Source organism: Sapajus apella, unplaced genomic scaffold (assembly GCF_009761245.1).
Source record: "Sapajus apella isolate SASKATOON/1434 unplaced genomic scaffold, GSC_monkey_1.0 scaffold15, whole genome shotgun sequence".
In the NCBI taxonomy this organism is placed as follows: Eukaryota; Metazoa; Chordata; class Mammalia; order Primates; family Cebidae; genus Sapajus; species Sapajus apella.
Genome location: NW_022436955.1, coordinates 11,546,184 through 11,567,714, shown reverse-complemented (window position 1 = coordinate 11,567,714; position 21,531 = coordinate 11,546,184). Strand labels below are relative to the sequence as shown.

The 21,531-nt window shown below is 52.9% G+C and overlaps 3 protein-coding genes across 3 annotated transcripts in view; 2 read left to right on the top strand and 1 right to left on the bottom strand.

Annotated features, from left to right (window-relative positions):
- The window catches only part of DUS2 (dihydrouridine synthase 2), an 89,744-nt gene extending 86,320 nt beyond the window's left edge, over positions 1–3,424 (bottom strand). Inside the window, exon 1 of the mRNA XM_032283799.1 lies at positions 3,344–3,424. The gene's annotated coding sequence lies outside the window, so the exon portion shown is untranslated. The remainder of the gene's footprint in view (positions 1–3,343) is intronic.
- Positions 2,861–10,637, top strand: DPEP2 (dipeptidase 2). Its single transcript, XM_032283793.1, has 11 exons — positions 2,861–3,481; positions 4,356–4,661; positions 4,978–5,104; positions 5,421–5,550; positions 5,635–5,776; positions 6,400–6,469; positions 6,585–6,761; positions 7,463–7,547; positions 8,327–8,402; positions 10,039–10,174; positions 10,266–10,637. The coding sequence occupies exons 1-11, from the start codon at positions 3,348–3,350 to the stop codon at positions 10,518–10,520; spliced, it is 1,638 nt and encodes a 545-aa protein (XP_032139684.1). The 5' UTR covers positions 2,861–3,347; the 3' UTR covers positions 10,521–10,637.
- Positions 10,638–15,897: 5,260 nt separating this feature from the next.
- On the top strand, positions 15,898–20,990 carry DPEP3 (dipeptidase 3). Its single transcript, XM_032283795.1, has 10 exons — positions 15,898–16,394; positions 16,723–16,849; positions 17,842–17,971; positions 18,061–18,202; positions 18,462–18,531; positions 18,640–18,816; positions 19,128–19,212; positions 19,879–19,954; positions 20,427–20,562; positions 20,654–20,990. Exons 1-10 carry the CDS (start codon positions 16,045–16,047, stop codon positions 20,888–20,890), a joined length of 1,530 nt encoding a protein of 509 aa, XP_032139686.1. The 5' UTR covers positions 15,898–16,044; the 3' UTR covers positions 20,891–20,990.
- The last annotated feature ends 541 nt before the right edge of the window (positions 20,991–21,531 follow it).

Genomic DNA, 21,531 nt, shown 5'->3' with positions numbered 1-21,531 from the left:
GGGTCTTGCTCTGCCACCCAGGCTGGAGTGCTATGGTGTCATCACAGTGCTCACTGCAACTAAAGGTCTGGGTGTGTTTGTGTTTCTGCGATTTGCTTTGTATGGTCCCCTCAAGGCCAAGTTTGAGGACTAAAGCTGCATATTATGGAAAATTATGTTGTCTGGCTTATTTCCTACAGAGACAGTGCTCACCTTTTTTGTCTCAACACAGCCTGCTTCTGCTGAGCTAGCAGGTACCTCAATCTCGAGAGGTCAGCCATTCGGCCTCTGGAGAGAAGCTTAAATAAAATTCAAAAAGTTAAATTATTCCCACCTGGCCAGGTGTGGTGGCTCATGCCTGTAATCCCAGCATTTTGGGAGGCTGAGGTGGGTGGATCATGAGGTCAGGAGTTCAAGACCAGATTGGCCAAGATGGTGAAACCCCATCTCTACTAAAAAATACAAAAACTTAGCAAGGCGTGGTAGCATGTGCCTGTAATTCCAGCTAGTCAGGAGGCTGAGGCAGAGAACTACTTAAACCTGGTAGAGAAAGGTTGCAGTCAGCCAAGATCACACCACTGCACTCTAGTCTGAGCAACAGAGTGAGACTCCGTTAATTTTTTTTTTTTTTTTAATATAAAAGACGGGGTTTCACCATGTTGGTCAGGCTGATCTTGAACTCCTGACCTCAGGTGATCCACCCGCCTTGGCCTCCAAAGTGCTTGGATTACAGGCGTGAGCCACCACGCCCAGCTGACTCCATTTCAAAAAAAAAAAAAAAAATTCTCCCCACCTACTCTTCTGTCAGCTGCTATTTATTTATTCCTACCTACCTCTTCCCTATTTTTAAATCTTTTTAAATTGACAAATAATAATTGACCAGCCTGGGCAATATAGTGAGACTCTGTCTCAAAAAAAAAAAAAAAAAATTTAAAGTTAACCGAGGCCGAGTGTGGTGGCTCATGCCTGTAATCCAAGCACTTTGGAGGCCAAGGCGGGCGGATCACCTGAGGTCAGGAGTTCAAGACCAGCCAAACCAACATGGTGAAACCCCGTCTTTATTTAAAAAAAAAAAAAAAAAAATTAGCCAAGCATGGTGACAAGTACCTGTGGTCCCAGACTCGGGAGGATGAGGTGGGAGGACCGATAGAACCTAAGAGGTTAAGGCTGCAGTGAGAGGAGTCTGCACTACTTCACTCCAGCCTGGTGACAGAGCAAGACCCTATCTCAAAAACATATTAATAATAATAATTTGCCCATATTCATGAAGTACATAGTGACATTTTGTTGCTTTTTGTGTTTTTTTTGGAGGTGGGGGGAGGGAAATGGGGTCTTACTCTGTCCAGGCTGGAGTGCAGTGGCCCAATCTCAGCTCACTGCCATTTCCACCTCTGGGGTTTAAATGATTCTCCCACCTCAGCCTCCCAGGTAGCTGCGATTACAGGCACGAGCCACCAAGCCTGGCTAATTTTTGTATTTTTAGTAGAGACATGGTTTCACCATGTTGACCAGGCTGGTCTCACACTCTTGACCTCAGGTGATCTGCCCACCTTGGCCTCCCAAAGTGCTGGGATTACAGGCCTGAGCCACTGCACCCCGCCCATAGTAATGTTTAGATACATATAATGTATAATGTTCAGATTCAGTCCCTCATTCTTTATGCCCCTTACTTCCTGGGGCTCTCAGGAGTGGTTTATCCCCCAAACCCACATCTTTGACCTGGAGACCAGCAAATGCAAGAGCTTCTCCTCCCTGTCACTAATCAACTGGGTGTGGGGGGAAGGAAGGAAGCCAGTCTGAGTTGGGTTACCCAAAACCACACCCTACTGTTCTCTGAAGCAGAGCCCAAGAGGACTTAGCCTCTGCAGTGGGCCTCCCTATAGAACCCTATAGTGGCTCACACCTATACTCCCAGCACTTTGGGAGGCCAAGGTGAGAGGATCACTTGAAGCCAGAAGTTTGAGACCAGCCTGGGCAACAAAGCAAGACATTGTCTTGAATTTAAAAAAAAAAAAAAGGCCAGTCGTGGTGGCTCACGCCTGTAATCCAAACACTTTGGAGGCCAAGACGGGCAGATCACCTGAGGTCGGGAGTTCAAGACCAGCCTGACCAAATGGTGAAACCCCATCTTAAAGAGGCCAGGTGTGATAGCTCACCCCAGTAATCCCAGCATTTAGGGAGGTGGAGGTGAGCGGATTGCTTGAGGCCAGCAGTTCAAGACCAGCCTGGGCAACATGGCAAAACCCCATCTCTACTAAACATACAAAATTTATCCGGGCATGTTGGTGTATATCCCAGCTACTTGGGAGGTTAAGGCAGAAGAATCACTTGAACCCAGGAGGTGGAGATTGCAGTGAGCCGAGATTGTGCCACTACACTCTAGCCTGGGCAACAAAGTGAGACTCTGTCTCAAAACAAACAAGCAAACGAACAAACAAAAGGCCCCCTTTGGCAGCAGTACACATGGGAGTTAACCCACCATGAGCACTTGGCCATCTATTTGCCTTCCTCCTGGATAGCAGACACTGGACAACATCAAGTGCGCAGTCCCTAAAATATATCAAGACTGGGTTCACTTCTTTCTTTCTTTTCTTTCTTTCTCTCTCTCACTCTCTCTTTCTCTCTCTCTTTCTTTTTTTTGAAACAGAGTCTCACTCTGTCGCCCAGGCTGGAGTACAATGGCATAATCTTGGCTCACTGCAATCTCCACCTCCCGGGTTCAAGCAATTCTCCTGCCTCAGGCTCCTGAGTAGCTGGGACTACAGACATGCACCACCATGCCTGGCTAATTTTTGTATTTTTAGTAGAGATGGGCTTCACCATGTTGGCCAGGCTGGTCTCAAACTCCTGACCTCAGGTGATCCACCCGCCTTGGCCTCCCAAAGTGCTGGGATTACAGGCGTAAGCCACCATTGCCCAGCCGGATCAGTGTCTTTTTAGGAGGCCTTCTTGCATCTCTAGTCATCAGGCCAACCCATGCACTGATCAGCCCTGCCACCTGGGGGAGGCTCCAAAGATGGAGCAGCTCCAGGGGGTGCCAAGGTTCAGGCAGGAGGAGGCAAAGATCTCTGAGGACAAAGGGGTTTGGTCACAGTCCCTGAAGCTCTCAGGTGGTAGGGCTCCTGTGAGCAGACACATCCCCTGTGCATCTGTGCTTGTGTGCCTTTGTGGTTGGGGGTCCTTCCTGGAAGAGGCAGCTAGGGTGAGGGCCCCAGGCTGGCAATAGGGTGGGGCCTGTCGTCAAGGAAGGGAACTCAGCCCTGGAGGCTTCTGTGAGAGCTCAAGCCACAGGAGCCACGAGATAAGGGGAGTGTGCATGCAGAACCCAGGTTCCAGGCCTTTCGTCAGGTCCCTTACTACTGACCTGGATGAAGCCGTGGCTTCCACACGGAGGTAGGAGGTATCCTGGTCAGCAGGTCAGCCAGAAGCTTTGGGAGGAAGCTCTAGTTCGGAGCTCCGCTGCCCTAGAAATTACTTCATTTCCTTCCATGCAGATCGTTGTGTGGGTTCCTGCTTTGTTGAGTGAGTGTTCCCTGGCAGTGGCCAGATGCTTGCTCTGCTCTCATCCCAAATGTCTCTCCACTGGGGTCCTGAAGAAATGTGGCAGCTTCTTAGGAAGGAGCTCTTTACTGAGGCTGATGGGGGGGCAGTGGTGGGGGGAGGAGCAGGGGGCAGGGGGTGGGGGAGAAGGGGGACGGGGGCGGAAGGGGGCAGCGGAGTGCTCTTGACAGGTCGCAGTTGTTGGGAGACTCCCCAGGGTATAGGCTTGAGGGCCTAAGTTGCAGGAGTGAGAAGGCCAGGGCCAGGAGGCGCCTACCTAAATCCAGTCCACAGAGTTAACCCCTCATTTCCAGAGCTTATCTTCTCCCCAACACCTACCCACAGCCCAGCACTAGGAAATCCAGAGCCCAGAGCACTATGGTCACAGGAACACATGTGGCCCTCCGTGGCGGGGGACAGGTTGCAGGCAGCTGGGGACATGATGTGGTCCGCAGATCTCCCAGGGCAGGGTGGAGGGCCACTGTTTGAGAGAAGCACCCCAGGCCCTCTGTCTTAGAGAGGAAGTCTAGGGGTAGCACAGGAGCCACCTGCGTCGGCCCCCTGGGGACAGTGGGAGAGGTGGAGGGACCTGAGACAGGCCGCGAGTGGGCGCCCAGGACAGGGGTCCGCCCAGCCTGCGGGAGCGCCCTTAGGGATAACAGCGAGAGGGTCGGGCGCCCTCTGGTGGCTGCGCTGCGCGACGCAGCCGCTCTCCGCACATCCGTCGCGGGGCCCAGTGACTTCTACAGCCTCCTGGTGAGGTCACGCCAATTGGTAACCTGAATCGAGGGTCGGGACTTCATCGTCGCGCTCTGCCCCTCGCCCATCCCTCTCAGGCTCTCTGACCGTCACCCCTGCCCGGCCCTGTGCAACATGCAGCCCGCCGGCCTCGAGGGTCTCTGCACCTTTGGTCGGTGGCCTCTGCTGAGTCCGCTGGTCCTGTTCCTGCTGCTGCTGCTCCAGATTGTAACCTGCGCCCACACCGCGCCGGGCACCCACAGAGCCCTCACTACGCTGGGCACCCCCAGAGCTCACACCACACTAGGCAGCTACGCTCCCTGGACTGCACTGGGTAGTCCCAGCACCCAGGGCCTGCGAGAGCAGGCACGGGCCCTGATGCGGAACTTCCCGCTGGTGGACGGGTGCGTAATTGCTGCATGGGGGCGATGGGGGCTGAGTGCACTCCTGGGCAGGGGAGGATCCCAGAGTATGCAGGGCTGTGGAGGAGTCTCCCTCACACCACACCCCTGGATGCCCTCTCTTCTGTCATGCATGGGTACCCTTTCCCCTCTGTCACCCCCTCTCTGGTGGGCACCCCTATCCCAGACCTCAGGGGGTCTCAATATAGCCGTGTGACACTGTGGAGTGGGGGATCCCCAGATGTGTCCTGCTTGAACTGGAGGCCTAAGAGGCTCCTCTGTCTGTCCTCCACCTGACCCTGCCTCGACATCCCTCCAGCCACAACGACCTGCCCCTGATCCTGAGGCAGGTTTACCAGAAAGGCCTCCAGGATATTAACCTGCGCAATTTCAGCTACGGCCAGACCAGCCTGGACAGGCTCAGAGATGGCCTCGTGGGTGCCCAGGTACTACAGGGACACATGAGGTGCCACAGCATGGCTGCTGGGGGATGTTGGGGAGAGTGAGGACCCGAGAGATCACAAGTTAGTCACATGAGAACTCAGTTACCATAGTGAACCAAAAAGTGTCATGATATGGATGCTGGGGGGTGCAGGGGCCACAGCAAGCCAGCTTGGCGGACAGGAAGACCCCGTGGAAGAAGCAGTACATTACCTGTGGCCTTCTGGCCCACTGGGTGCTGTGTCAGCTGTGGAGGCTGTGAACAGTCCAGGGTACTCCAAAGCAGCCCCTTCCCAAGCCAAACCCTGGCCTTCTCCCCAGTTCTGGTCGGCCTACGTGCCATGCCAGACGCAGGACCGGGATGCCCTGCGCCTCACCCTGGAGCAGATTGACCTCATTCACCGCATGTGTGCCTCCTATTCTGAGCTGGAGCTTGTGACCTCAGCTGAAGGTAGGTGCGTTGATGGGAATTATTAGGAACTTGATTGAACTACTCCAGCCCCTAAAAGTAATCACCTGACCTATTTGTCCCCAGCTCTGAACAACACCCAGAAATTGGCCTGCCTCATCGGTGTGGAGGGCGGCCACTCACTGGACAATAGCCTCTCCATCTTACGTACCTTCTACATGCTGGGAGTGCGCTACCTGACGCTCACCCACACCTGCAACACACCCTGGTGAGCCTAGTGCAGACGGTGTGGGACCACTGAGGCAGGGGCAGGGATCTGCCTGAGGTCACTGTGGACCCAGAGCAAGCTTTACTGCTGGGATCTGGTAGTGACTCTGGAGTGGGGAGGGGAGCTGGGATTCTGGAGTTTTCAGAATAAGACTGAACTCCTGGCCAGATGTGGTGGTTCACGCCTGTAATCCCAACACTTTGGGAGGCTGAGGCAGACAGATCACCTAAGGCCAGGAGTTCGAGACCAGCCTGGCCAAGATGGTGAAACCCCATCTTGATGAAAAATATAAAATTAGCCAGGCATAGTGGTACGTGCCTGTTATCCCAGATACTTGGGAAGCTGAGGCACAAGAATCTCTTAAACCCAGGAGGTACAAGTTGCAGTGAGCCGAGATCACATCACTGCACTCCAGCCTGGGTGACAAAGCGGGACTCCATCTAAAAAAAAAGACTAGCCCCCCACAGGGCCCTCCTGCTACCAGGCATGGCCCATTTGCACAGCCCATGTTGGATCCCTGCTTTTGTTCCCAGGGGTCGCAGGGATAGAGGGTGTGTAGGGCTTCTATGCTCTTGTAGCCAAGGAACAGCTACCAGTCAGGATGCTTTCTGGCCACCCTGCAGGGCAGAGAGCTCAGCTAAGGGTGTCCACTCCTTCTACAACAACGTCAGCGGACTGACTGCCTTTGGTGAGGTGAGGACCCTGGTTCACACCCCACCCCACACAAATGTGCACACCCCAGCTGTTTCTTACAGATAAATATGCACATGTGCACCCCTGATACCCTTCTCCCAATGTGTCCCCACAGAAAGTGGTGGCAGAAATGAACCGCCTGGGCATGATGGTAGACTTGTCCCATGTCTCAGACGCTGTGGCACGGCGGGCCCTGGAAGTGTCACAGGCACCTGTGATCTTTTCCCACTCGGCTGCCCAGGGTGTGTGCAACAGTGCTCGGAATGTTCCTGATGACATCCTGCAGCTTCTGGTGAGAAAACTGCCCAGCCCAGAAACCTAAAGCAAGAGGTTCAAGCCAGGAGCCCTTTGGCAGGGTACAGTGGCTCACGCCTATAATTCCAGCACCTTGGGAGGCCGAGGTAGGCGGATCACTTGAGGTCAGGAGTTGGAGACCAGCCTGGCCAACATGGGGAAACCCTGTCTCGACTAAAAATGCAAAAATTAGCCTGGCATGGTGGTGGGCGCCTGTAATCCCAGCTACTCAGGAGGCTGAGACAGGAGAATTGCTGGAACCCAGGAAGCAGAGAGGTTGCAGTGAGCCAAGATTGCCCCATAGCACTCCAGCCTCAGCGACAGAGTGAGACCCTGCCAACAAAAACAAAAACGAAAACAAACAAAAAAAATGAGCCCTTGAACCTGAGGCCCTGCTCCCTCTACCTCCTCAAACTTCAAGCTGAAACCTTTTGCCCCACAACCCCACAGTCCACATCCAGGAGTGGGGGGTTCCACATGGTTAATACGTATATTCCTCTACTCCTCAAAGCAAGTGCCAAGACACCTGTACTAGACCAGGGCCTAGACTCCTCCATTCACACAAACCCAGAGAGGTGAAGATTCCTCTGACTCCTGAAGCCAGGGCTCAACACCACCTCCAGGGATCCAGAGGGTGGCAGGGCAGGTATGCAGTTTGCTTAGGGGCCAGGCTAAGTGTCCACTTGCCTGCCCCTACAGAAGAAGAACGGTGGCATTGTGATGGTGTCCTTGTCCATGGGAGTGATACAGTGCAACCCATCAGCCAATGTGTCCACGGTGGCAGGTAAGCCCCCCTCCCGGGCTCTCTGAGCAGTTCTGATTTGCACCTGAAGACTTGGGAGGGCCTCATGACTGTCCCAGTGGTTTCACTGAAAAAATGCAATGATGGACAGGACACAGCACCTTGGTCACATGGAGCTGCAGCCACAGAGTCAAAGCTGCAGTCTTTTTTTTTTTTTTTTTTTTAAGATGGGGTTTCACCATGATGGCCAGGCTGAGGCTGGTCTTGAAGTCCTGACCTCAGGTGATCCACCCACCTCAGCCTCCCAAAGTGCTAGGATTACAGGCGTGAGCCACCGCGCCCTGCCCAAAGCTGCAGTCCTGATGGGCATAAGGGAAGAGCCAGACATAGAACCTGAGTGCTAAGTATCTGCACCTCTGCAGGGAGTCACCAGAGCACCCTGCCCCAGCTTCTGGCTAAGAGACTGGAAGGCCTCTTAGGTCTCTGGGGTCTTTGTCAGTTATACTCTTTTCCCTCTGTCATCTCCCATAGAAAGGAGCCCCTACCAGGTTCTCAAGGAGACTAGAGGCAGGTTGAATCCTAGGTGGGAAATGGCCCAGACAGGTGGCTCTGGGGATCCACCCCAAACCTGAAATCCAGGCCAGAATCCATTCAGGTCAAATCTCAGGGTTCTCAGGTTGCCAAGCTAGGTCCCAGGCAATGAAGGAATTAGCCTGCCTGGCCTACAGGCTGCAAGAAGGAGACTCAGCGTAGTCCAGCCACAGTAGCACACCTGTTCTGGAAGCCCTACGCAGCCAACTCTCCACCTGCCCTCTCTCCAGATCACTTCGACCACATCAAGGCAGTCATCGGATCCAAGTTCATCGGGATTGGCGGAGATTATGATGGGGCTGGCAAGTGAGTGCTTCCCTGTGGCTTTTCTGAAGCTAGCTGCATAGCAGTGGTGACTTCACGGTCACCATAGCCACCATGTCTTTTAGGCCTTGACCACCTGGCGTCTCCCCACTCCCAGGATCAGTTCCCTGGGCTCTCCTATTTGTCTTCATCCCAGTGACCCCACTCTAGGACATTATATTTGGCGAAACCACCAAACGGAGCTCATCTGCCCAGCACTGCATGTACCCTCAGTCCCAGGAGACCCACTCCCTCTGAAGCAGACTGTCAGCACGGTTTGGTGTGCGCTGACCATCTTCTCCACCCTGTGCACAGTGGCTGTGTTTGCACGCACTGTTTTCTGAAGAAGCTCTTCCTCCTCCTTCTCCTCCTCCTCCTCCTCCATCTCTTCCTCCTCCTTCTTTCTTCTTCTCCTTCTCCTTCTTCTTTCTTTGTTCTTCTCCTTCTTGTTCTTCTCCTTTTCTTCTTCTTCTCAGGGTCTCGCTCTGTTGGCTGGCCTGGGATGCAGTGGTGCAATCTTGGCTCACTGCACCCTTGACTTTCCAGGCTCAAGCAATCCTGCCATCTCAGCCTCCCAAGTAGCTGGGGCTATAGGCAAGTGACACCATGCCCGGCTAATTTTATTTTTTGTAGAGATGGGGTCTCACTATGTTGCCCAGGCTGGTCTTGAACTCCTGGACTCAAGTGATCCTCCTGCCTTGGCCTCCTAAAGTGCTGAGATTGCAGGCCTGAGCCATCTCATTGGACCTTTTCTTCTTCTTCTTTTTTGAGACAGAGTCTCACTCTGTTGCCCAGCCTGGAGTGCAGTGGTGCAATCTCAGCTCACTGCAACCTCTGCTTCCTGGGTTCAAGAGAATCTCCTGCCTCAGCTTCCCAAGTAGTTGGGATTACAGTTGTGTACCACGACACCCTGCTAATGTTGTTTTTTTTTTGTTTTTTTTTTTAAGATGGGGTTTGTTTCACCATGTTGGCCAGGCTGGTCTTGAACTCCTGACCTCAAGTGATCCACCCACCTCAGCCTCCCAAAGTGCTAGGATTACAGGTGTGAGCCACCACACCTGGCCATTTTCTTCTTTTTTTTTTTTTTTTTTTTTTTGAGACAGAGTTTCGCTCTTGTTACCCAGGCTGGAGTGCAATGGCGCGACCTCGGCTCACCGCAACCTCCGCCTCCTGGGTTCAGGCAATTCTCCTGCCTCAGCCTCCCGAGTAGCTGGGATTACAGGCACGCATCACCATGCCCAGCTAATTTTTTGTATTTTTAGTAGAGACGGGGTTTCACCATGTTGCCCAGGATGGTCTCGATCTCTTGACCTTGTGATCCACCCGCCTCCCAAAGTGCTGGGATTACAGGCGTGAGCCACCGCGCCCGGCCATTTTCTTCTTTTTAACTCAGGTTGGTGGGGTGGGGGAGATCATTTGCCTTCAGTGAAAGGCATAGATCTTAATAGTATGATTCAATGAGTTTTGATAAATATTCAAGGAGGTTTTGAGGCCTCCTTCTGAAGGGTGAAGAGCAGGGGAGGATCACCTTCACTTTCCATCCCTGATCAGGGCTGGGGTTTCATGGACCCTGGGCTGTGGTTCTGAGTCAGGATCAGGGAATCAGGTCTGAAACCCACACTGGCTGGTGGCCACACAGATTCCCTGAGGGGCTGGAGGACGTGTCCACATACCCTATCCTGATAGAGGAGTTGCTGAGTCGTGGCTGGAGTGAGGAAGAGCTTCAGGGTGTCCTTCGAGGAAACCTGCTGCGGGTCTTCAGACAAGTGGAACAGGTATGCGAGGCTGGGCAAGAGAGTAGCCCACAGGTCCGAGCAGGTGTGTTGAGGAGAGCTGTGGAAGCTGAGCACCAACTGTCACCTCTAGGTACGGGAAGAAAACAAAGGGCGAAGCCCCTTGGAGGATATGTTCCCAGATGAGCAGCTGAGCAGTTCCTGCCACTCCGACCTCTCACGTCTGCGTCAGAGACAGCATCTGACTTCAGACCAGAAACTCACTGACATTCCTATACACTGGACACCCAAGTTACCACCCAAGTGGTCACTCTCAGAGTCCTCCCCACACATGGCCCCAGTCCTCACAGTTGTGGCCACCTTCCCAGTCCTTATTCTGTGGCTCTGATGACCCAGTTAGTCCTGCCAGATGTCACTGTAGCAAGCCACAGACACCCCACAAAGTTTCCCTGTTGTGCAGGTACAAACATTTCCTGAAAATAAATGTTTTGGACACGGAACCAGACATGAGTTTCCTTCTCTGCATTAGGGTCTGGTGGCACAGTCTCCCAATGCCGGTGGTGGGGAGGACCCTGCATTTCAGCCACCAGTTGTTCAAGGAAGGACTGTTGGCAGGAGCCCGAGGTGACTCAAGTGGTTAAGCTCAGCACTGGACGAAAACAGTCGTGGATCTGGTGGCAGGAGGGTGGACCCTATTCCATATTCCCTCTGAGTAGCTCATCTTTTATTTTATTTTATTTTATTATTTTGCTGTTGTTGTTGAGATGGAGTCTTGTTCTGTCGCCCAGGCTGGAGTGTAGTGGCGCAATCTCGGCTCACTGCAACCTCCACCTCCCAGGTTCAAGCAATTCTCCTGCCTCAGCCTCCCAAGCAGCTGGGACTACAGGCACCCGCCACCACACCCAGCTAATTTTTTGTATTTTTTTTAGTAGAGATGGGGTTTCACCATATTAGTCTCAAACTCCTGACCTTGTAACCCACCCGCCTTGCCCTCCCAAAGGGCTGGGATTATAGGCGTGAGCCACTGCACCCGGCCTCTTTTCTTTATTTTTAATTATTATTATTATTATTTTTTGAGACAGAGTCTCACTTTGTCATCCAGGCTGGAGTACAGTGGCACAAGCATAGCTCACTGCAGCTTTTAACTCCTGGGCTCAAGTGATCCTCCTGCTTCAGCCTCTAAAGTAGCTGGGACTGTAAGCGTGCACCACCACACTCAGCTAATTTATTTATTTTATTTTTATTTTTACTTTCTGGCTTTTTTTCTTTTTTTTTTTTTTTAGACAGTCTTGCTCTGTTGCCCAGGCTGGAGTGCAATGGTGCGATATCAGCTCACTGTAACCTCCGCCTCCCAGGTTCAAGCGAGTCTCCTGCCTCAGCTTCCTGAGTGGCTGGGACTACAGGCACATGCCACCAGGCCCAGGTAATTTTTGTATTTTTAGTAGAGACAGGCTTTCACCATATTGGCCAGGCTGGTGTCGAACTCCTGACTTTGTGATCCACCCACCTCGGCCTCCCAAAGTGCGGGGATTACAGGCATGAGCCAACAGACCCAGCCAGCTTTCTTTGCTCCATGACTTCACTGAGAAGGAGGATTTTTTATTTTTTGTAGAGATGGGAGTGTGTGGGTGGGTGGGTGGTGGGGGGGAGGTCTCCCTAAGTTGCCCAGGCTGGTCTCGAACTCCTGGACTCAAGTAATCCTCCCACCTTGACCTCCCAAAGTGCTGGGATTATAGGAGTGAGCCACGGGGCCCAGCTGGAGTAGGGTAACTTTGATTTACCTAGCCAGTCATAGGCACCATTTTAAACTGTGCTTTTGTATTATTTTGATAACATTTAAAAAATTAATAGTAACATCATGCCCTCTCCTTTCACCTGTCTGATGTAGGAAACAGGGAGTCCTCTGAACCTCTTCTGATTCTGGGGGCTGTCCATTAAAATTATATACATATATATATTGTTTGTCCTGAGACAGGGTCTTAGGACCCTCATGGCTCACTGCAGCCCCAGCCTCCTGGGCTCAAGTGATCCTCCTACCTCTGCCTCCTGAGTAGCTGGGACTACAGGCCCGCAGCACTATGCCCAGCTAATTTTTGTATTTTTTGTAGAGATGAGGTTAAACCATGTCGTCTGGACTGGTCTCAAATTCCCAGACTCAAGTGATTCACCCCCCTCGCCCTCCCAAAGTGCTAGAATTACAGAGGTGGACCACTGTGCCCAGCCTAAACAATTTAAAATAATTATAATAATAACACAGGAAACAGCTGTATGTGCAATGCTTCTGCACTTTTCTTAAACTATTGGCAAAGCTACCATTCTTTATGTTGTTCCAAGTCACTTAAATAAAGACCTTCAGGGCAGGCCAGCTGAGGCTTATGAGAGACCAAAATAAACATGACCTTTCTCTGCGTTTCCTGAGAGAACCAAAGCTAGAAGCAGCTGGGTCACACTTGGTCACTAACCCCCAGGCATGAGAAGGGGCAGACAGCAATGAACAAGAGGCAGTGGTCACAGAGGCCAAGGCCCTTCTTGAGGTGCCCAGAAGGGGATGCACGCTTATCAGGGAGCTCAGGTGTGAGAAGACACAGAAACAGATGCAGAGGGAGGATAATTTAGATTCAATTTCTGTCATTAACCTTTCTCAGCAGCACCTGGTTCAGGCCCAAGAGGTTCAGATGCTAACCAGATTCAGGTTTTGCGTGTTGCTTTCTTTTTTTTTTTTTTTTTTTTTTGAGACAGGGTCTCACTTCCATTACCAGGCTGGAATGCAGTGGCAAAATCTCAGCTTACTGCAGCCTCAACTTCCTGGCCTCAAGTGATTTTCCCACTTCAGCCTCTGGAGTCAGCCTCTGGGACCTCAGGTGCGTACCACCATGCCTGGCTAATATTTGGTATTTTTAGTAAAGACAAGGTTTCACCATGTTGCCCAGGCTGGCCTCAAACTCCTGGACTCAAGCAATTTGCCTGCCTTGGCTTTTCAAAGTGCTGGGATTACAGACATGAGCCACTGCACTGGCTCAGATGCAGTTGTGTTATTTTGGTTGTTGTTTTTGTTTTTGAGACGGAGTCTCGCTCTGTTGCCAAGGCTGGAGTGCGGTGGTTCGATCTTGGCTCACTGCAGTCTTCACCTCCCAGGTTCAAGCAATTGTCCTGCCTCAGCCTCTTGAGTAGCTGGGATTACAGGCATGTGCCACCGTGCCCGGCTAATGTTTGTATTTGTAGTAGAGACAGGGTTTCACTGTGTTGGCCAGGCTGGTCTCAAACTCCTAAACTCAAGCAATCTGCCCAGCTTGGCCTCCCCAAGTACAGTGCTGGGATTATAGGTATGAGCCACTGCACCTAGCCCCAGATGCAGTTTTGAGATCCATTTCCCCTGTATCAGGACTTTTTCAGCAGGAAATGATGAGGGGGTTGCTGGAAGCTGCCTTGTCTTGAAGGAGGATTTCTGCCCCAGGTGAAATAATGTGTCAGACCAAACCCCCTCATGCTCTCAGGACCAAGAGCCCTAGTCTGACCTTGTCCCACCACTTCATGCCTTGGAGGATCCACCTGTGCCTCCTCCACAACAGTTGTTGTAATGCCCAAACTAGACCTCTGCTGGGCTATCAGCCAACCGTGGATCCCCTCTCCACTTCTCCTGCCTGATCCAGACCCCTTCCTTTCAAGCAAGGTTCAGCTGCTGCTCTTGTGCCTCCACCAACCCCCATGACCCTGATTAACCCTCACCAGCACTACCCATGACTTCCCTTAGCCAGTTATCACCGTAATACAGAAAGAAATGAGACGGATGCAAAGTGATCAAGGTGTAGGTAGCTGTCTTCCCAAGAGGGCCACTATTAACAAACATTTGATGTGTAGACTCTTCTAGGGTTTTTTTTGTGTGTATATATTAACATATGCATGGAAAAAGTATTCAATACTAAATGCTAAAATAGGGCCAGATGCAGTGGCCCACATCTGCAATTGAAACACTTTGGGAGGCCAAGGCAGGAGGATCAGTTGAGGCCAGAAGCTCAAAACCAGCTGGACAACATAGCAAGACCCCATCTCTAAAAAAGAAATAAGGCCGGATACGGTGGCTCATGCCTGTAATCCTAGCACTTTGGGAGGCTGAGACGGGCAGATTGCTTGAGCTTGGGAGTTCAAGACCAGCCTGGGCAACACAGCAAATCCCTGTCTTTAAAAAAATGCAAAAACACAGACCAAAAAAAAATGCAAAAACACAAAAATTAGCTGGGCATAGTGGTGCACACCTCTAGTCGCTCCCAGCTACTTAGGGAGCTGAGGCAGGAGGATCATTTTTACCTGGGAGGTCAAGGCTACAGTGAGCCGAGATGATGCCACTGCACTTTAGTTTGGTTGACAAAGTGAGACCCTGACTCAAAAAAATTTTTTAATATAAAAACTGACAATTAGCTAGGCATAGTGTCAATGCACCTATAGTCTCAGCTGCTTGGGAGGTAGAGGAAGGAGGATCACTTGAGCTCAGAAGTTCAAGGCTGCAGTGAGCTATGATCACACCACTGCAACTCCAGCCTGGGCAACAGAGATTCCATCTCTTAGAAGGGGAAAAAAGCTAAAAAAATGAAATAAATTTCATTTTTGGGGCCAGGCACAGTGGTTCACGCCTGTAATCCCAGCACTTTGGGAGGCTAAGGCAGGCGGATCACCTGAGGTCAGGAGTTCAAGACCAGCCTGGCCTACTTGGCAAAACTCTGTCTCTACTAAAAATACAAAAATAGGCCGGGTGCGGTGGCTTACGCCTGTAATCCCAGCACTGTGGGAGGCCGAAGTGGGCAGATCACAAGGTCAAGAGATCGAGACCATCCTGGCCAACATGGTGAAACCCCATCTCTACTAAAAATACAAAAAAATTATCTGGGTGTGCGCCTGTAGTCCCAACTACTCGGGACACTGAGGCAGGAGAATTGCTTGGACCCAGGAGGTGGAGGTTGCAGTGAGCCGAGGTCGTGCCACTGCACTCCAGGCTGGTACCTGGTGACAGAGTGAGACTCTGTCAAAAAAAAAAATAATAATAAATAAGCCGGGTGTAGTGGCAGGCACCTGTAATCCCAGCTACTTGGGAGGCTGAGGCAGAAGAATGGCTTGAATCTGGGAGGCAGAGGTTGCAGTTAGCCAAATCTTCGCCATTGCACTCCAGCCTGGGCAACAAGAGAGAAACTCTGTCCCCAAAAATAAAACAAAAAAAAAATAAAAAATAGAACCTATACGGAATCCTTTTCTGTCAGTCAAAACATACAGATGGAATTAACTCTTGTGAGTCACAGCTTAGAATATTTAACCTGTCTGGCCAGGGGCGGAAGCCCACGCCTGTAATCCCAGCACTTTGGGAGACCGAGGCAGGCGGAACACCTGAGGTTGGGAGTTCCAGACCAGCCTGACCAACATGGAGAAACCCTATCTCTACTAAAAATACAAAATTAGCCAGGTGGTGGCGCATGCCTGTAATCTCAGCTATTCGGGAGGCTGAGGCAGGAGAATAACTTGAACCCAAAAAGCGAAGGTTGCGGTGAGGTCGCGTCATTGCACTCCAGTCTGGACGACAAGAGCAAACCTCCATCTAAAAAAAAAAAAAATTTAACCTGTCTGGGAGCTGGGCAGAAGCCGGAAGCTAACCCCCGACGTTGGCTTGGGTAGGGCATGAGATCCCTTGGCCCCTACTAGTTCCCCGCCTGCACTCCTCTCCCCACACTCTCGGTCTCGGGGTCTACGAAGCCAGCGCTGGGGGTGGGAGGGCGAGGAGTCTTTGACGCTGCAGCGGTGGGTCCGGCCCACTGGGGCGCCCTCCTACTTGGGGGCAGAAGGGCCGTGGCGCCCCCTTGCGTGGCGCGTCGGTCGCAGAGTCGCGTGACTTCAACCCTCTCGTTGTGAGGCCGCGTGGCTGGATCGTCATGGTCCGAACCCCATTGTCAGCCTCTGCCGGTCGCCTGCCCCTCCCAGGCTCCCGCGGCCGACCCCTGCGCAATATGCAGCCCACCGGCCGCGAGGGTCCCCGTGCGCGCAGCCCGCGGCATCTGCTGCTCCTGCTCCTGCTGCTGCTGTGGCAATCTATAACCCGTGCGGAGATCACGCCGGGCACCCCCAGAGCCCTCTCCATGCCGGGTGCCTCCAGCCTCTTCACCACGACGGACACCCCCAGCACCCTCACTACGCCAGGCCGCACTACACCAGGCACCCCCAAAACCCTGGACCTTCGGAGTCGCGCACAGGCCCTGATGCGGGATTTCCCGCTGGTGGATGGGTATGTAGGTGCAATGTGGGGGCAATGGTGGGGTGAGGGCACCCTTGGGCAGGAGAGGAGTTTCTGAGCATGCAGGGCTGTCAAGGAGGATCTCTCACACCACCCTTGGATGCCCTCGATTCTCCATCACCCATGGGTGCCCTTCCCCCCATCACCCTATTCCTGGTGGAACCTAACCCCCTCCCTCCAACCCGACCTTAGGCGGCCTCTATATGGTCTGTGTTGAGGAGGTGCCTGGTGGGGTGGAGGAGGGTAGACCCAAACACCTGATATATCCTGCCTGATCTGGAGGCCGTGTTTCCATCTGACCTTGACTTGCCACCCCCAGCCACAATGACCTGCCGCAGGTCCTGAGACAGCGTTACAAGAATGTGCTTCGGGATGTTAACCTGCGAAATTTCAGCCACGGCCAGACCAGCCTGGACAGGCTTAGAGATGGCTTTGTGGGTGCCCAGGTACCACAGGGACACACAGGGTGTCACAGCACGGCTGCTGGGGGATGTTGGAACCATACAAACCTGGGTGGGCCAGCCTCTGGGTGACTAGATACAATGGGGCATGGAGTGTGCCATATGTGGCTTCTAAGGAAAGTAGGGCCTTGGAGGCCAAGACAGGCTAGCTGCATGGATGCCCAGGTTCTGTGAAAACACACAGAAAATGACCAGAAAATCCCTGGTGAGTGTGGGGGCAGCTGTAACCACAAAGGACACAGTGGATTGGCCTTGGGGCATTCACATAGCACATGGACTAACAGCAGTTTTTTGCTTCTTTGTATTTTTGAGACAGTGTCTGGCTCTGTTGCCCAGGCTGGAGTGCAGTGGGACATTCTCACCTCCCTGCAACTTCTGCCTCTGGGGTTCAAGCAATTCTCCCTGCCTCAGCCTCCTGAATAGGGATGGGGATTACAGATGCTCACCACCACGACTGGCTAATTTTTATTGTTTTAGTAGAGACAGGGTTTCATCATGTTGGACAGGTTGGTCTGGAACTCCTGACCTCAGGTGATCCTCCCACCTCAGCCTCCCATAATGCTGGGATTACAGACATAAGCCACTGAGCCTGGCTATAACAGCAATTTAGGATGTGTTGTGAGTCCATCCTTTGACTGCTGGCAGCAAACAGTTATCAAGGAGCCAGGCTTAGTGGTTCAAGTCTGTAATGCCAGCACTTTGGGAAGCTGAGGCAGGAGGATCATTTGAGCCCCGGGGGGGTCAAGGCTGCAGGGAGCCGTGATCACATCACTATACTCTAGCCTAGGTGACAGAGCAAGACTCTGTCACAAAATTTAAAAAAAAAAAAAAAGTCATCAAGGTACCACGGAGTCACATAATGCCTCACTTGGGGCCACTGACCCAAATGGGTGTTATGGGGGCTGAGGCAGGGGAGGCAGGTCTTGGAGGTTGAGGACTGCCGTGGCCTCATTCTGGACCCCTGGACCTACCCTCAGTTCTGGTCAGCCTCTGCTTCATGCCAGACCCAGGACCAGGCTGCTGTGCGCCTCACCCTGGAGCAGATTGACCTCATTCGCCGCATGTGCGCCTCCTACTCTGAACTCGAGCTTGTGACCTCAGCTGAAGGTGGGCCAGTAGATGAGAGGATAGTCAGGATGTCACTCTGGAAGTTCTGTTCATGGGATCTGACCAGTTGACTCTCTGCCTCCTTCTAGGTCTGAATAGTTCTCAAAAGCTGGCTTGCCTCATTGGCGTGGAGGGTGGTCACTCACTGGACAGCAGCCTCTCTGTGCTGCGCAGTTTCTATATGCTGGGAGTGCGCTACCTGACACTCACCTTCACCTGCAATACACCGTGGTGAGCACAGCACCTGGCCAGGATGCTAGATGGTGTGGTAGGGACACTGCCCCATCCCTGGCATGGGTGCGATCAGGCCGTTGAGGATGAAGGGGCCCACAGAGGGAGGCTGGACACCCAGCAGGTCCCTCACAATCCCAGAAAGCAGCTGGTCCTGCCCCTGTTCTGGAAGTAGGATGGATGGATAGACCCAGGGGCCCCAGACTCTGATGGCCCAAGGTGTGATCAGCTAAATTGCTCTCCCATGGCCGTCCCACAGGGCAGAGAGTTCCACCAAGTTCAGACACCACATGTACACCAACATCAGCGGGTTGACAAGCTTTGGTGAGGTGAGAACTCCTGTTATGTACCCCACCCAACCTCCTTGCTATGTATATGTGTACACCCCTTTGCACCCCAACACCCTCCCCCATGAAAAACCCTAATTGTCCCTGCAGAAAGTGGTAGAGGAATTGAACCGCCTGGGCATGATGATAGATTTGTCCTATGCATCGGACACCTTGATGAGAAGGGTCCTGGAAGTATCTCGGGCTCCTGTGATCTTCTCCCACTCAGCTGCCAGAGCTGTGTGTGACCATTTGTTGAATGTTCCTGATGACATCCTGCAGCTTCTGGTGAGTGGCCACCCCAGCTCTCAAACCCAGGGCTAGGCATGTATTATCCAAAGGTTCTTGACGCTGAACAGAGAAAGCCACCAGCCCAGGTTTCATACACCCTTGGACCAAAGGCGGGTTAATCCTTCTCTATCCCTGAAACTCAAGGCCAAGTCATTTCCACCCAGGGACCCACAAACCCAGAGAGGTGAAGACTCTTTCATCCCCTGATGCCAGGACAGACCACAGTTTTACCAGGACCCCCATGGCACAGGAGACATGCTCTCAGGCCAGAGGGGCTGAGACGAGTTTCCCTTTCTCTATCCTTCTAGAAGAAGACTGGTGGCATCGTGATGGTGACACTGTCCATGGGGGTGCTGCAGTGCAACCTGTTTGCTAATGTGTCCACTGTGGCAGGTGAGTCCCACCTCAGCTTTGTGTAGCGCTGGCTTGGGCCATGGCTGCCAGGGCTCTTGGGACAACTCTAGCAGTCTAGTGTACCTGTTGGGAATGGACAGAATTTCACTAGCCTGAAGAACATGGCCTTCAGTTTCTCCTGTGTGACTAGGGCTGGTGGGCAGTGGTCCCTAACCCAGGATCAGGGCTAAGATCTCACAGCTGGCTGGTGGGTGGCCACACAGGTTCCCTCAGGGGCTGGAGGATGTGTCCACATACACAGTCCTGAGGCTGTTTCCCAACGACCCAGAGGCAGCAGACACAGCTCTCTGGTGCCACCCAGATCTAGAGCCACAGTCAGTGCTGATGGGTTTGATGCCTCTTGGTTTGGCTCCCAATCCTGACCAAGTGGCTCTCATTCCCCACATCTCTAGGCGGGACAGCCTGAGCCCCTGCAAGGCTCTCAAGGAACCCAGAGGCAGAGTGGCTCCTGGGCAGGAAAAGGTCCAAAGGGGTGGCTCCGAGGCCCACTCTAGGTCCAGTGGCCAGCCTGCAGCCATTTCAGGACTCATGACTGGCCATGAGCTTGCTCTTGGGAGCCAACTGCCACAGCCTGGAGTGCTGGGGACAGGCTGGTGCCAGGGTCTAACTCCAGCTTGGTGCTGCCCACATTCGCCTCCACCCTAGATCACTTTGACCACATCAGAGCAGTCATTGGATCTGAGTTCATTGGGATTGGTGGAAATTATGATGGGACTGGCCGGTGAGTGCTTCCCTGGAGTTTTTCTTGGGCTGGGGTGCAGCAGGGAGTCCTTTAGTCTTTGTTCCCATCCTGACATCCTCCCATCCAGGCCTGAGCCACAGACTCTGGTCTTCTAGCCCACCTGACACTCCCCATTCTCAGGGCCTGTTTCCTAGGTTCTCCCCGTCCCTTTAGTGGCCCAGCGGCCCCACTCCAGGTTGTCATACTTGCTAAATACCCCCCTCTCTAGGCAGAGCTCATCTGCCCAAGATATGCGCCAATCCCAGCCCAGCAGATCTGCTGTGGGTTGACCATCTGCTCAGCAGGTAGAGGCTACAGAAGCCCAGTCCTCCAGGAGGATCCAAGGTTGCATTCACTAGCCTGAAGAATGTGGCCTTCAGTTTCCCCTGTGTGACTAGGGTTGGTGGGGTAGTGGGCCCTAACCCAGGATCAGGGCTAAGGTCCCACAGCTGGCCGGTGGGTGGCCACACAGTTTCCCTCAGGGGCTGGAGGACGTGTCCACATACCCAGTCCTGATAAAGGAGTTGCTGATTCGTGGCTGGAGTGAGGAAGAGCTTCAAGGTGTCCTTCGTGGAAACCTGCTGCGAGTCTTCAGACAAGTGGAAAGGGTAAGCTGGTCTGGTGGACAGGATGGTTCAGTGGTTTGAGCAGGGGAGGAGATTGTGGTGGGAGCCTCTGATTGCAGACTTCCACCCCCAGGTGAGAGAGGAGAGCAGGGCACAGAGCCCTGTGGAGGCTGAGTTTCCATACAGGCAACAGAGCACATCCTGCCACTCCCACCTCATGCCTCAGAATGGACACCAGGCTACACATCTGGAGGTGACCAAGCAGCCAACCAATTGGGTCCCCTGGAGGTCCTCAAAAGCCTCCCCCTACCTTGTTCCAGGCCTTGTGGCTGCTGCCATCTTTCCAACCTTCATCCAGTGGCTCTGCTGACATGGCCGATCCCCCCAGAGGTCACTATGGCAGTCTCCCAAAACCCCCCTTCCTAGTTCATTCACAAGCATATGCTGAGAATAAACATTTTACACATGCAGCCAGGTGCAAGTGTCCTTCCTTCTCCCTAGTGGGAGTGGCGGCAGGTGGGCTCTTGGTCAGTAATGGGTCTTGTGGTCTAGCCACAGCTATTCAAGCTGGGTGGGTCCCACTCACCTCCAGCTTTGGCTCGCTCAGGAAGGCCAGAGGCATCTTATGAAATTCCTTTTTTTTGGGTTTTTTTTTTTTTTTTGAGATGGAGTCTTGCTCTGTCACCCAGGCTGGAGTGCAGTGGCGCAATCTCAGCTCACTGCAACCTCCACTTCCCGGGTTCAAGCGATTCTCCTACCTCAGCCTCCTGAGTAGCTGGGATTACAGGTGCCTGTCACCACACCTGGCTAATTTTTTGTATTTTTAGTAGAGATGGGGTTTCACCATGTTGGCCAGGCTGGTCTCGAACTTCTGACCTCGTGATCCACCCGCCTCGGCCTCCCAAAGTGCTGAGATAACTGGTGTGAGCCGCCACACCTGGCTGGCATCTTATGAAATTCTTAAGCTAAAAGCTTGAGCCCACAGAAGAACACAAAGGAAGTGAGTTCAGT

What these genes read in the sequence shown, in the direction of transcription:
- DPEP2 (XM_032283793.1), top strand. Translation starts at nt 3,348, where the DNA reads ATGAAGCCGTGGCTTCCACACGGAGGTAGGAGGTATCCTGGTCAGCAG. An exon ending in CACACCTGCAACACACCCTG is followed by an intron (nt 5,777 to 6,399) that starts GTGAGCCTAGTG and finishes GCCACCCTGCAG; the next exon opens with GGCAGAGAGCTCAGCTAAGG. An exon ending in TCTTCAGACAAGTGGAACAG is followed by an intron (nt 10,175 to 10,265) that starts GTATGCGAGGCT and finishes TGTCACCTCTAG; the next exon opens with GTACGGGAAGAAAACAAAGG.
- DPEP3 (XM_032283795.1), top strand. Translation starts at nt 16,045, where the DNA reads ATGGTCCGAACCCCATTGTCAGCCTCTGCCGGTCGCCTGCCCCTCCCA. An exon ending in GATTTCCCGCTGGTGGATGG is followed by an intron (nt 16,395 to 16,722) that starts GTATGTAGGTGC and finishes TGCCACCCCCAG; the next exon opens with CCACAATGACCTGCCGCAGG. An exon ending in ATGGCTTTGTGGGTGCCCAG is followed by an intron (nt 16,850 to 17,841) that starts GTACCACAGGGA and finishes ACCTACCCTCAG; the next exon opens with TTCTGGTCAGCCTCTGCTTC.